The following is an 11532-nucleotide window of genomic DNA, read 5'->3' on the forward strand; positions in this document are numbered from 1 at the left end:
CATACCCAACCTACAAACTTGGTGGGGGAAGGGGAATGGCAGGGCAAGGAACCTGGTTGGAGTAAGAGAGAGCGAGCCCCAGCCTGCACGGTTTACAAACTGAGCAACTCAAAGAGAAAAAGCGGGACCGCGCACGCGCACGCACCTCCCGGCGCACGCTCAAGCGAGCCCGCAGCCCCGCCCTCCCTCGAGATCTCGCGGTATTTCCTCCCCGCCGCTCGCTAGGCCCCGCCCCTGGAGGCGCTACTGAGGCACGCCGCGAACCGTCGTTTGTCATTATTTCCCGTCGGGCCGCGCGCGGGGGGGAGAAGATGGCGGCGTTGGGGGAACCTGTGAGGCTGGAGAGGGGTGAGCTCTGGGGCCGCGGGGAGGACGCGGGGCCGGAGGAGGAGGAGACGGTGGGGGAGGAGTGGGGGAGGGCAGGGCCCCTTCCCCGAGGAGGGGCCAGGGCCGGATCCAGGCGGGAGGGGGGCCCCGCCGGGACGTCCCAGGCCGGGGCGGGAGCCGGGCACGCCCACCCACGGCCGGCCTGGAGCGAGGCCCGCTCGGGCCGGAACCTCCTCCCTCGGGACTGACCCACGGGCCCGAGGCACCCACAGCACCGGCCCACCGCGCAGCAGCCACCTGCGCCGCCCTTCCACCCACATCAGCCCGTCAGTCACAGCCGCAGAATCCCGGTCTGATAGCCGGCAGGCACTTAGTAAGTTCTTACTGTATACCGGGCGCTGTGCTCGGTGCCGCAGACTCAGAGACCAGAGTGAAAATCACGGTACTTTTCACAGGCTGCCTGCCACCTCCCCTCCCCAAGCACGCTCAGGCCTTGCGTGCCCGTGCATCTCCAGGCGCCTCCAAGCCGGCTGGCCAGGCTCGCCCGCCCCAGACCCGTGCGGCGGTGTGGTAGACCCCCGACCTTTCTGACTCCAGACAGTGTCGTGGAATCGGAGGTTCAGAATCGAAAGGCAACTTATAGGTCATCTGCATAACCTATATATACGTGTGTGTGTGTGTGTATGTAATATATATATATACACACGTAAAAATAACCTATTACAGGTGAGGTTAAGTGACTTGACCAAAGCTGCACGGGGCTTTTGGCACCCCTGGGGAGGGGTGCCAGGGTCTCCCACCTTTTTCACTGGGCCAGCTAGATAAAGCTGTGGACTGGGAGTCAGGAAGAGCCGGGTTCAAATCCTGTCTCATACTTAGTAGCTGTGTGACCCTGGTCAAGTTATTTGATCTCTGCTTCAGTGTCCTCATCTGTAAAATAGCACCTACTTCCCATACTTGTTATGAGGATCAAATGACGTATTTGTAGTGTTTTGCAAACCTTAAAGGGTTCTATAAGTGCTAGCTATTATTTCCAGTGACAGAGTCAGGATTTGGAGACATAAAACACAGACTGCTCTGTGTTTTATAGCAGACTTACACACTTTGGATATAACAGATAAATTGTCTAGGTGAACCTACGGTTACCTGTCCTTATACCCTCCCCCAACCTCAATTACACACAAAATCTCTCTGCCTATATACACATGTAAATATATGTTTGTACATGTCTGTTTTTATGTCTGTGTGTATATGAATATATACACACACTTACACTCATTCCCCTCCCCCCACACACACACTGCTCTGTTAATACCTGCTAAATATAAACTACTCTCTTTACTCCCCAGATGCACTGAACACTCTGAGAACAGATTACATTTCTTCCTTTCAGCCACACATACGTACCAAATATATTGTCCATTTTTACACTGTCTAGGTATACACACAACATAACACCTCTATTAAATCATACGTATCAGGTAGACATTACCTCATTTACCTGGCCACATACATCACTCCCACGCCTACAAATTCACACGTTACGGCTATTCAAACCACATACTTCACAAAGAATATTTTATGTAAAGGGTCAGTGATTGCCTGGCCTGGAAAGGATCAAATCATACAGGAAAAGATGGGTGTTATTTTCTTAAACTCTGAGTGTTCTTAAGGTTAAACGACCATTGAGCAGTGAATGAGGCCAGATGACTCATCTGAGCTAGGGGTAGAGTTAAGTTCTCAAGGAGCAAAGACCAATTTCCTTGTGATGTAGACTTATTGCTCCCATACCACCAAGCTATAGTTGGTTAATGACTTTGGACTGACCAGGAGAAAGTTGTTCATTGCTCAGGAGCATAGGTGAAATAAGATGATTTGAATTAATTGAGTTTTCCGTTGCTTGGTTAGTGTTAAAGGATTTTAAAATTCTTTTCTACCCTAAAAATATTCTTTTATATTATTACATTAAACAGAACTTTCTTAACACATTTAGGCAAAATTCTGGGTTCATCTGTTTTTGGAATACGTGATTAACATAAAAAAAACCAAATTAACTTTTTTGTAGGAATAAAAATAAAAAAGGAATTAAAATTATCTTCCAGATTATAATTATACTTCCAGAATTTTAAGTAGCTTTAGTCTCTAAGGATATGTCACATTTTTAGGGTGTTGTGTTTAGTACTCAACATAGAAAGTGGAGGCTTCACAGAAGACTTGTATACAAGTCCCACTTCTAATACACTGGCTTTGTGACCCTGACCGAGTCATTGCTTCAGAAAACTCTATAAGACTACAGATTGCTGAGGTCTCAGAGTTCTTTGAGAGAGTTTCAGGAGTTTTCTACATAAATGAAGTTGCAGGTCCCCACCATTCTATATAAAAATATTTTGCTCTTTTCCCTTTCTCACAAACATTTACTCTCTTATTCTTATTGTGCTCATCATTTAGATACTTTTTTGTACATTTTATGTGCTTCATTAGAGGCTAAACACAGGTCTGTCCCTTCACCCATCTCAGTTCCACCAGCCTGTTAATTAAAGTATCAGTTTTTCCAGGAGATTTAATGCTCTTAAAAAGTTTGCTTAAACTACAAGGCTGTAGTATCCCCCTCCTTGGTACCAAACTACTATGGTTTATGCTAGGGAACAAATCTGTTTGGTGTCAAATAGGAGTAGGTGTTTTGTTTTGTTTTTTCTTAAAAGCTAGTTTTAGAATTCTAACATGTTGACAGTGAGTGTTCTTTTGTATATTTAAATACTGGATAGAATAATTGCATGAGGCGTCACCTCTAGCATCTATTTTTGGTAATGATACTTTCTCTTTCCAATTTTCAGTTTTGTCTCTGCTTCTTTGTTTCAAATGATAGTAGAATGGTAAAAGCTATAATTGGATGAACTATTAGTGATAGCAATTTATCATGACAAGAAAATCAAATTACAGTAAACTGTTATTTTGGCATTTTATTAAACGTAATTCTTTTAACTGATACTTCTGCCCATCTAGAGTACAGGGATGACTGATGTTCATAATGATGACTTGAGCCCTTCAGTAGTCTGAAGTGCATTCTGAATCATCAAAACAGATTGAGTTTTGCAAATAGTGCGTGCTCAGATCATGTTCACTGTCATTTAGTGGAGTATATTTTATTGTATTCTAATACTTGGTTAATATGTGCACCAAATATGGTAACTCTTAGCTGTAATACTTGAATAACCAGAAATCCCTGTTTATCAGCCATCCTGGATAATAGTTGATTTCTAAGAAAATTAGGAGGAAAGGGGTCTTATTACCACTAAATTTGATTAGCATAAATTCAGTTTTTAATCCTTTAAAGTTGAGGTAAAGAATTTTGCTCTGCCTTTTGTCTCTAACATTCTCATACTTTGTGTACATGGCTGCATTACAGCTGGAAACACAAAGAAATCCTTGCTAATCCTATAAAACAAATCCCCAGTAGTGAAGTGAAATGAGTAATATCAAATTCATGACTTAGAATCATAAGATTGTAGATGTAGAGCTGAAAGGAACCTTAGAAGCCATGTAATCCAACCCCCTCATTTTATAAACTAGTTACTAAGGCCTCGAGAGATAGTGCCCATTGTCATACAGGTGGCAAATAGCCGAGTCAGGATTCACATTGAAGCCTTTTAGCTCTAAGTCCATCACTCTTTCCTTTGTGCTCCCTGCCCTACTCCCTCAAATGACAGGGGAAAATGTCTTTGGACCTTCCTTCTCCTAATATCAGCAAAAGGCGCAGTAGGTTCAATGGACATTGTTCATCCCTACTTGAAGAAATGTAAATGGAGAACTATCCAAGTTGAGGTGAAAGGATCAAAAAATATTCTTGTTTAGCTTATTAAACATTTAAAATGATAAGATGCACTTAAACACATTTCCAAAGGGGCCACCGCCATTTATGCCAAGCAGTCTGTTTACTTAAGCAGCCTTATAATCTTTTTCCACTTGCCTTTTCCACTAGCCACCTTGTAAATGGTTTCCATGTGAAGTAGGTCAGTCAATGCAAATTCATCACCATTATTGTCAAAATAACTCAGAGAACATGTCCCATTGATATATTAATTTTGTATACTAAGTACAGCACATATATACACCTGAGAATGTGTTTTAATTTGGTTTCTCCACTTAATTCTCTTATTTCCTGGCGAAAGGAAAGTAATTTTTGCTTCCTAATTCTGCAGCTTGTACTGTACAAGTCTCTGGTCTATTAATAATAGGCATAGAATCAATGTTGACTAACTTCATTGTTCAAAAAGAAATTTGTTCTTGATATACTGTAAAGTTTTTTGAAACATTATTGGTGTGGTCATATATCTATGCTAAGCCCCTAGTCTTTTCTCTTGAAAACTATAGTAAACAAATATTGTTTTACAAGGGTGCTATTTTCCTTTCTTTATTTTTTCAATTAAAAAGCATTTATTTTCTCTCCCACCTTCTTTTCCCACACAGCCTCCAAGGGGAAGAAAAGAAAAGAAAAACTTTTTGACAAATATGCACGTCATGCAAAACATTATCCAAAAACGTGTCTGATTGTGTATGTTTAGTCCATCACCTATTTGTCAGGAAGTGGGTACAATCCATCATCGGTCTTCTGGAATCATGGTTGATCCATTGTATTGTTGAGAGCTCTTAGGTCTTTAAAATTGTTTGCTTTAGCAGTGCTGTTTTTGTATAAATTGTTCTCCTGGCTCTGCTCACTTTATTCTACATTATGATGTTTGTATAAGTCTTCCCAGGTTTTTCTGAAACTGTCCCCTTTATCATCCTACATCACAATAATATTCCATCACATTTATATACCATAATTTATTCAGCATTCCTGCATTGATGGATACTCCCTTAGTTCTCAGTTCTTTGCCACCATAGAAGAACAGCTATAAATATTTTTGTACATATCTTTTCCTCTACCTTCAGTCTCTTTGGGGTTTAGGTCTAGTGGTGGTAACCATAGAGCAGAGAGTTTGCACAGTTTAATAACTTTAAAGACAATTCAGAATTGCTTTCCAGAGTGGCTGTAGCAATTTTTCTAGGATTCTTCCCCCCCCCCCACCCGAGGCAATCAGGGTTAAGTGACTTGGCCAGGGTCACAGGGCTAAGTAAGTGTCTGAGGTCAGATTTGAACTCAGGTCCTCCAGACTCCAGGGCTAGTGCTCTATCCACTATACCACCCAGATGCCCTTGCTGTACCAATTTTTATAGCTCTATCAATAGCATATCAGTGTACTGGTTTCCCACATCCCTTCCAACATTTGCCATTTTTCTTTTTCGGCAACTTGGCCAATATGATGTCTATGAAGTGAGTTACTTTAATTTGCATTTCTCCAATTAGTAGTGATGATTTGAAGCATTTTTTCATGTGACTATAGATAGCTTGAATTTCTTCCCTTGATTACTGCCTGTTTGTATCATTTGACCATTTATCAGCTGAGGAATGACTCTTACTCTTATAAATTTGAATTGGTTATTTCTATATATGGAAAATGAGACCTTATCAGAGAAACTTATTACAACGTTGTTTTTTTTTCTCAGTTACCATTTCTCTTCTAATCTTAGCTGCATTTGATGTAATCAGAATTGTCCATTTTATCTTGTCTCACAGGTGCTATATTCCAGATGGTATGCTTGTGTTATCAATTTGATTTTTTTAAATCAACATTTTTTCCTAATCTTATTGGATATCTTAGAATTCCTTCTAGTTTTCAATAACATCCCTTCCCACTTTTTATCTTCTAAATATCAAGAGACAGTGTAGCATGTTGGATATGGTGCTAGATTTGGAATCAGAAAGACTGGAATCCATATTCTGTCTCCCATATTTACTGCCTGTGTAATTCCTTTAACCTATCTGAACCTTGATGTCCATATCTGTAAAATAGGTATAATGATATGTGCCTCACAGGGTGGTTATGAGGCTCAAATGAGTTAATGTATCTAAAATGCTTTGCAAATGTTAAAGTGCTCTGTAAGTATCAGTTATTCGTCAATTTCTGTTGATATGCCCTAGTATCTTAATTTATAAAATTGTTAGGTATATATTTAGAGAAACTATTCAAGGAATATGTGCTTGTATTTGTTTTTACCTGCAGATATTTGTAGAGCAATTGAATTATTAGAAAAACTACAAAGGAGTGGGGAAGTACCACCACAAAAACTTCAGGCTTTGCAAAGGGTCCTTCAAAGTGAGTTCTGCAATGCTGTGAGAGAGGTGAGAACATTTGACTAAAATACCTTGTTAGTGATATTTATTGTGGTTGACAGCATGAGCTAATTAGTTACTCTCATAAGGCAATATTTTCATAATATGTTTAACCTAAATAAAGTGAAACATAACCACAAGGGATTTTATTTATGAAAAATTTCGATGTAAAATAATTTGATAAAGATGCCTGACTATACATAAAACTAGATTAACATGTATAATTCAATCTAGGTGTTTAAAATGTTCTAAGATTAAGTAAAAATTACCCCCAATGACTTTTGGTTTTCAGGTTTATGAACACGTTTATGAAACTGTGGATATCAGCAGTAGTCCTGAAGTGAGAGCTAATGCTACTGCCAAGGTAAAAGTTTTTAGATATCAAAAGTGCTATATTATATCACAAAAACTAGAGATTTAAAATAAGAAAATAATAAAACTATAATAAAAAGGGGATATATTGAAACTTTTTTTTCAGACTGGGAGAGGGAAGGTGACGTGGTGTATTGAGAGCTCAAAACTCCTTGATGGCATCTTGTACTCTTCCTTTCCCGCATTCTCTGACAAGGAGGTGACCTTTCTCCTGGCCAAAGCCTTTACATCTGCATTTGATGCCATTCTCTCCCCATTTCTCCAGAAAATTACAACCTCAATCATCTTTCTTTCTCTTTTGAGTATCTCCCTTTCAACTCTTTTCTTCTATACTATCTTCAAACATGCATGCCAAAGTTTCTTCTATCCTTAAAAAAAAAACTTTTAGACCCCATCATCCCCTCAAGCATTTGTCATATATCTCTCCCTTTCTTGACCAAATTCTTTGAAAACATTGTGTACTCTTGCTGCCTCTACTCCATTCCTAAGCCCTTTCCTTTTTGACTTCCATCCTCATCATTTAACTGAAAATGCTCTGTCTAAAGTCACCAGTGATCTGTAATAGACGCTGTTGACCACCCTTTCCTGCTGGTCCTTTCTCCTCTGTGGATTTTCATGACACTACTGTCTCCTGGTTTGTCTCCTGTCTGACTGAGCCACTCCTCCTCAGTCTCCTTTGCGAGCTCATCAATTCATTTCATACCCCCTAACCGTGAGTGTTCCCCAGTGTTCTGTCAGGCACCTTCTCCAAACCCTTTAGTCTCTCTGTAACATTATCAAAGATCTCATGTATTTAACTGTCATCTCTATGCAGATGACTCCCCGATATGTGTGTGTAGGTATGTATGTATATATGTATGTATGTGTAGATACATAGAGAGATAGATTTATATCACTGCCTCTATATCTAGAAATAGATAGTTATCCAGCCCTGGTCCCTCCCACTAGCGTTAGTTTTGAATCACCTGTTGTTTCTCTCTGACATTTCAAATTAGATATCCTGGAGACAATCTTAAATTCAGTCTGTCTAAAACTGAAGTCATTACTTTTCCCCTCTTCCAAAACTTCTCTATTTTCAAAGATAACACCATCCTTTTAGTGTCTCAGATTCATTTTCTCAGCATCATCCTGTCCTCAGTCTTCCTGACCTATCAGTATCCTATCAGTTACCAAATCTTTCTGTTTCTACCTTCACAACTTCTCTTCGTACGTGACCCACTTCTCTCCACTCACACAGCCAACATTTTAGATAAGAGCCTTATCACCTCACCTGGATTATTGCAGCAAATTTCTCATCTCCTCCTTCCCCCCAAGTTCCATAACTCCAGTGCCTCCTATACACATATCAACTCTGTTTAGTTTTTAAAGCTCTAAACAACCTCGTCTCAAACTATCTTTCTAACCCTATTGGATATTACTCTCCCTCCCACATTCTTCAATCCACATACAACACGACTAGCCCAACTGTATGCCTAGAAACAATTTCCTTCTTATGTGCCCTCAGAGTCATTGTCTTCCTTGAAGACCCAGCTCAGGCACCATCTTCATGAAGCCTTTCCTGCTTCCTCATAGTGTCCTTCTGAGAGACCACCTTATATTTAACTGCTTTGTTTATGTTTATGTTTAAACTTATGCTGCATATGTTTTTATGTGTATTTATTGTCCTGGCAAACTGGGTTAAGTGACTTGCCTAGGGTCACACAGCTAATGAGTATGTGAGGCCAGATTCATGGAAGATGAGTCTTCCTGCCCCTAAGTCCAGCACTCTATCCACTGTGGCACCTAGCTTCCTTGCTATTAAATATTTGTTGATTAATTGGCCATAGCATGTCTTTTGACTCTCATCACTGACGATTTCACGTGTTTGTATATGCAGATGCGTGTGTGTGTGTGTGTGTGTGTGTGTGTGTGTGTGTGTGATTAGATTTTATTCTACTTCAAGTAGTACAGTTCAACCTTTTCATATTCACTTGAAAAGAGTAATAGAGTAATATTTAAAAGGACAGTAAAGCCTATGATTTTAGCCTTAATGTTTAGACCATTGTCTTACTGAATCTTGTTTCAATTCCAGGGGTAGCTCAGGAATTAATGACTTTGTAGTGGTCCAGTAATGAACATAGTAAGGAAGTACCTGATGATATTCACTTTAATTATCACTTATTTGGTATACATTGGGGATAGACAACATAAAGAAACCCCTACCCTTGGCAGGTACTACATCAGATATTCAAAAAAGACCTTGTAGCATAGTGGAAATGACATAACTGAAATTGGAAAACCTGTTTCAAGTCTCAGCTCTGAAACCTATAAGCTTGGGCAGGTCACCTCATCTTTGAGCTCATGACTATTGGAAGGACAGTACTTTGTAAATGATAAACTTGTTCATGTCACTTCTAAGGTTTGCAGAGCACTTTGCTTCCCTTGAGCCTAGAAAAACAAGTGAGACGTCCTACAGGTATTATCCACATTTGAGAGGCAATGTATTGTAGTGCTTAGAGAGACAACCTGTAAGTCAAGAAGACCTGAGTTCAGGGCCTGCTTCTGACCCTGGGTGAGTCATTTAACCCTCTCAGTGCCCTTTCTGTGTAACACTCTTAAGACTGTAAGTTGCAGTGAAGGTGTTGACCAGCGTTGGTAGGAGTTTCCTCACCTGAAAATTCCTTATGTTGATGAAATCACATGTCTAGCCCTCATCCCATGACAATTCAGGAAGCTGAGGTGAACAGAGGTTAAATGACTTGCTCATAGTCATTTATCATAGCTAGTATGTGTCAGCAATAAAATTCAAACCCAGATCTTCCTGACTTAATGTCCAGTACTCTGAACTGCCACACAAGTATACTTACGGCGGGGAGTGGGGGTGGGGGTAAAATTTAACAATGATTGTACAATCCAAGAACCTACTCTCTTCAGTAATCTTCCCCTTTAGAGGGTATCTACTATCCCTAACACTTTGATCACTTACTTTCCAAACTGCTAAGTGGCATGTGCTGATTGATTTTAAACTCTGTTACAGAAATGACTAAAAAAGTTTGCTCTGTTTAACATCAATTGAAGAAGATGCCCCTCTTAGTTCTGTGTCTAACCAAGCTAATATTGGACCTTTATATGTATGTGTAGTTAAGAGTCAAAGTATCCTTCTTTCAGGCTACCGTTGCTGCCTTTGCTGCCAGTGAAGGACATTCTCATCCTCGAGTTGTTGAATTACCGAAAACTGAAGAGGGACTTGGATTCAATATTATGGGAGGCAAAGAGCAAAACTCTCCTATCTACATTTCTCGGATCATTCCTGGTGGTATAGCTGATAGACACGGGGGACTGAAACGTGGGGATCAACTCCTGTCCGTTAATGGAGTGGTAGGAATGATCTTTATAGTTGCAATAATGTGTTGTGACCACATGAGGATGTATGTTGTTCATAGAAGCTAAAGAGAAGTAATTTTGAGGAAAATGGAAAAAAATTTTATAGTGCTGTTTAAAGATTAGAAAACAAGTGGTCCATAAGTGAAAACACTCATTTAACAGTGTAAATTAGCAGTGGTAAGTATGGTTTTGTGAGCTCTGGTTTTGTTTTTGAATGCGTAGGACAAACATTTAACTGAACAGCGTGACTTGGCCAGATATAGAAACAAATTATGAAACAGATTGCATGCTTGATCTCTGACTTGGGAAAATAATAACAAGTTATTTGACCATTGTTATTTGGGAATTAAATATGAATACCAAGATTGAGAATATCATTGAGCAACATATTTCACCCTGATGAAAATCATAGGTAATAATTGACCTGCATTATAAACTTAAAATCATAGCACTGAAGCTTTTAAATGTTTTAGGATCTTATAAAATTGTTTTGGAATTTCCTGCTAATGGCATTATTCTTTTTTTTTTTTAAGAGTGTTGAAGGAGAACACCATGAAAAAGCTGTGGAACTGCTAAAAGCAGCACAAGGAAAAGTTAAATTAGTCGTGCGATATACACCTAAGGTTTTAGAAGAGATGGAGTCAAGGTTTGAAAAAATGAGGTCAGCAAAACGCAGGCAACAGACTTAATGTACTGTATATACACCCCTTATTAATAAACTTTGTATTCCATTTTGCATTTAGCTAAAACAGTTTTACTTAGGACCTATTGAGGGCTGCACTGACCGGGATTGTATTAAAAAAAAATTCTCATAAAATACTATTTACCACTTTATAAATACCTGTTTTAACATCAATTATGGTTACAGAGAAGCTTTCCCTTTTTTTCTGACAAGAAAAGTAAAAGGCAATGAGGGCAATTCTGTCCAGCTCTTTTTAAAAACCTTTTTCAAATGAAGTTTTTGTCATAAAGTTGTTATAGACTTTTAAAAATGCTTTTTAAATATTAAAATGTACTTTTACATTCATAATTTTTAAAAGCTTCGTTTGCTTATTTAATGGTAACAAGTCTTTGACTCTTTTTTGCTGTTTTTTTAACCTGTGAAATTTCTTTGTAGTTTTACAAGAAATGAAGCATACCATCAGAAATCACGGTTCATCACAATCTGTATTACGTAGTCAATATTAACATCAGCACTCTATTTGACATATATAATTTATGCGATTTTAACTCAGTATGACAATTGAGGTTTTTTA

At 39.2% G+C, this 11532-nt stretch overlaps 1 protein-coding gene across 1 annotated transcript; it reads left to right on the top strand.

Annotated features, from left to right (window-relative positions):
• Positions 1–270: 270 nt before the first annotated feature.
• On the top strand, positions 271–11303 carry LIN7C (lin-7 homolog C, crumbs cell polarity complex component). The gene is made up of 5 exons (XM_027852662.1): positions 271–348; positions 6432–6550; positions 6834–6905; positions 10061–10270; positions 10810–11303. The coding sequence occupies exons 1-5, from the start codon at positions 312–314 to the stop codon at positions 10963–10965; spliced, it is 594 nt and encodes a 197-aa protein (XP_027708463.1). The 5' UTR covers positions 271–311; the 3' UTR covers positions 10966–11303.
• The last annotated feature ends 229 nt before the right edge of the window (positions 11304–11532 follow it).

The sequence above is a fragment of the Vombatus ursinus genome, unplaced genomic scaffold, assembly GCF_900497805.2.
Source record: "Vombatus ursinus unplaced genomic scaffold, bare-nosed wombat genome assembly UNPS02009770.1, whole genome shotgun sequence".
NCBI lineage: Eukaryota > Metazoa > Chordata > Mammalia > Diprotodontia > Vombatidae > Vombatus > Vombatus ursinus.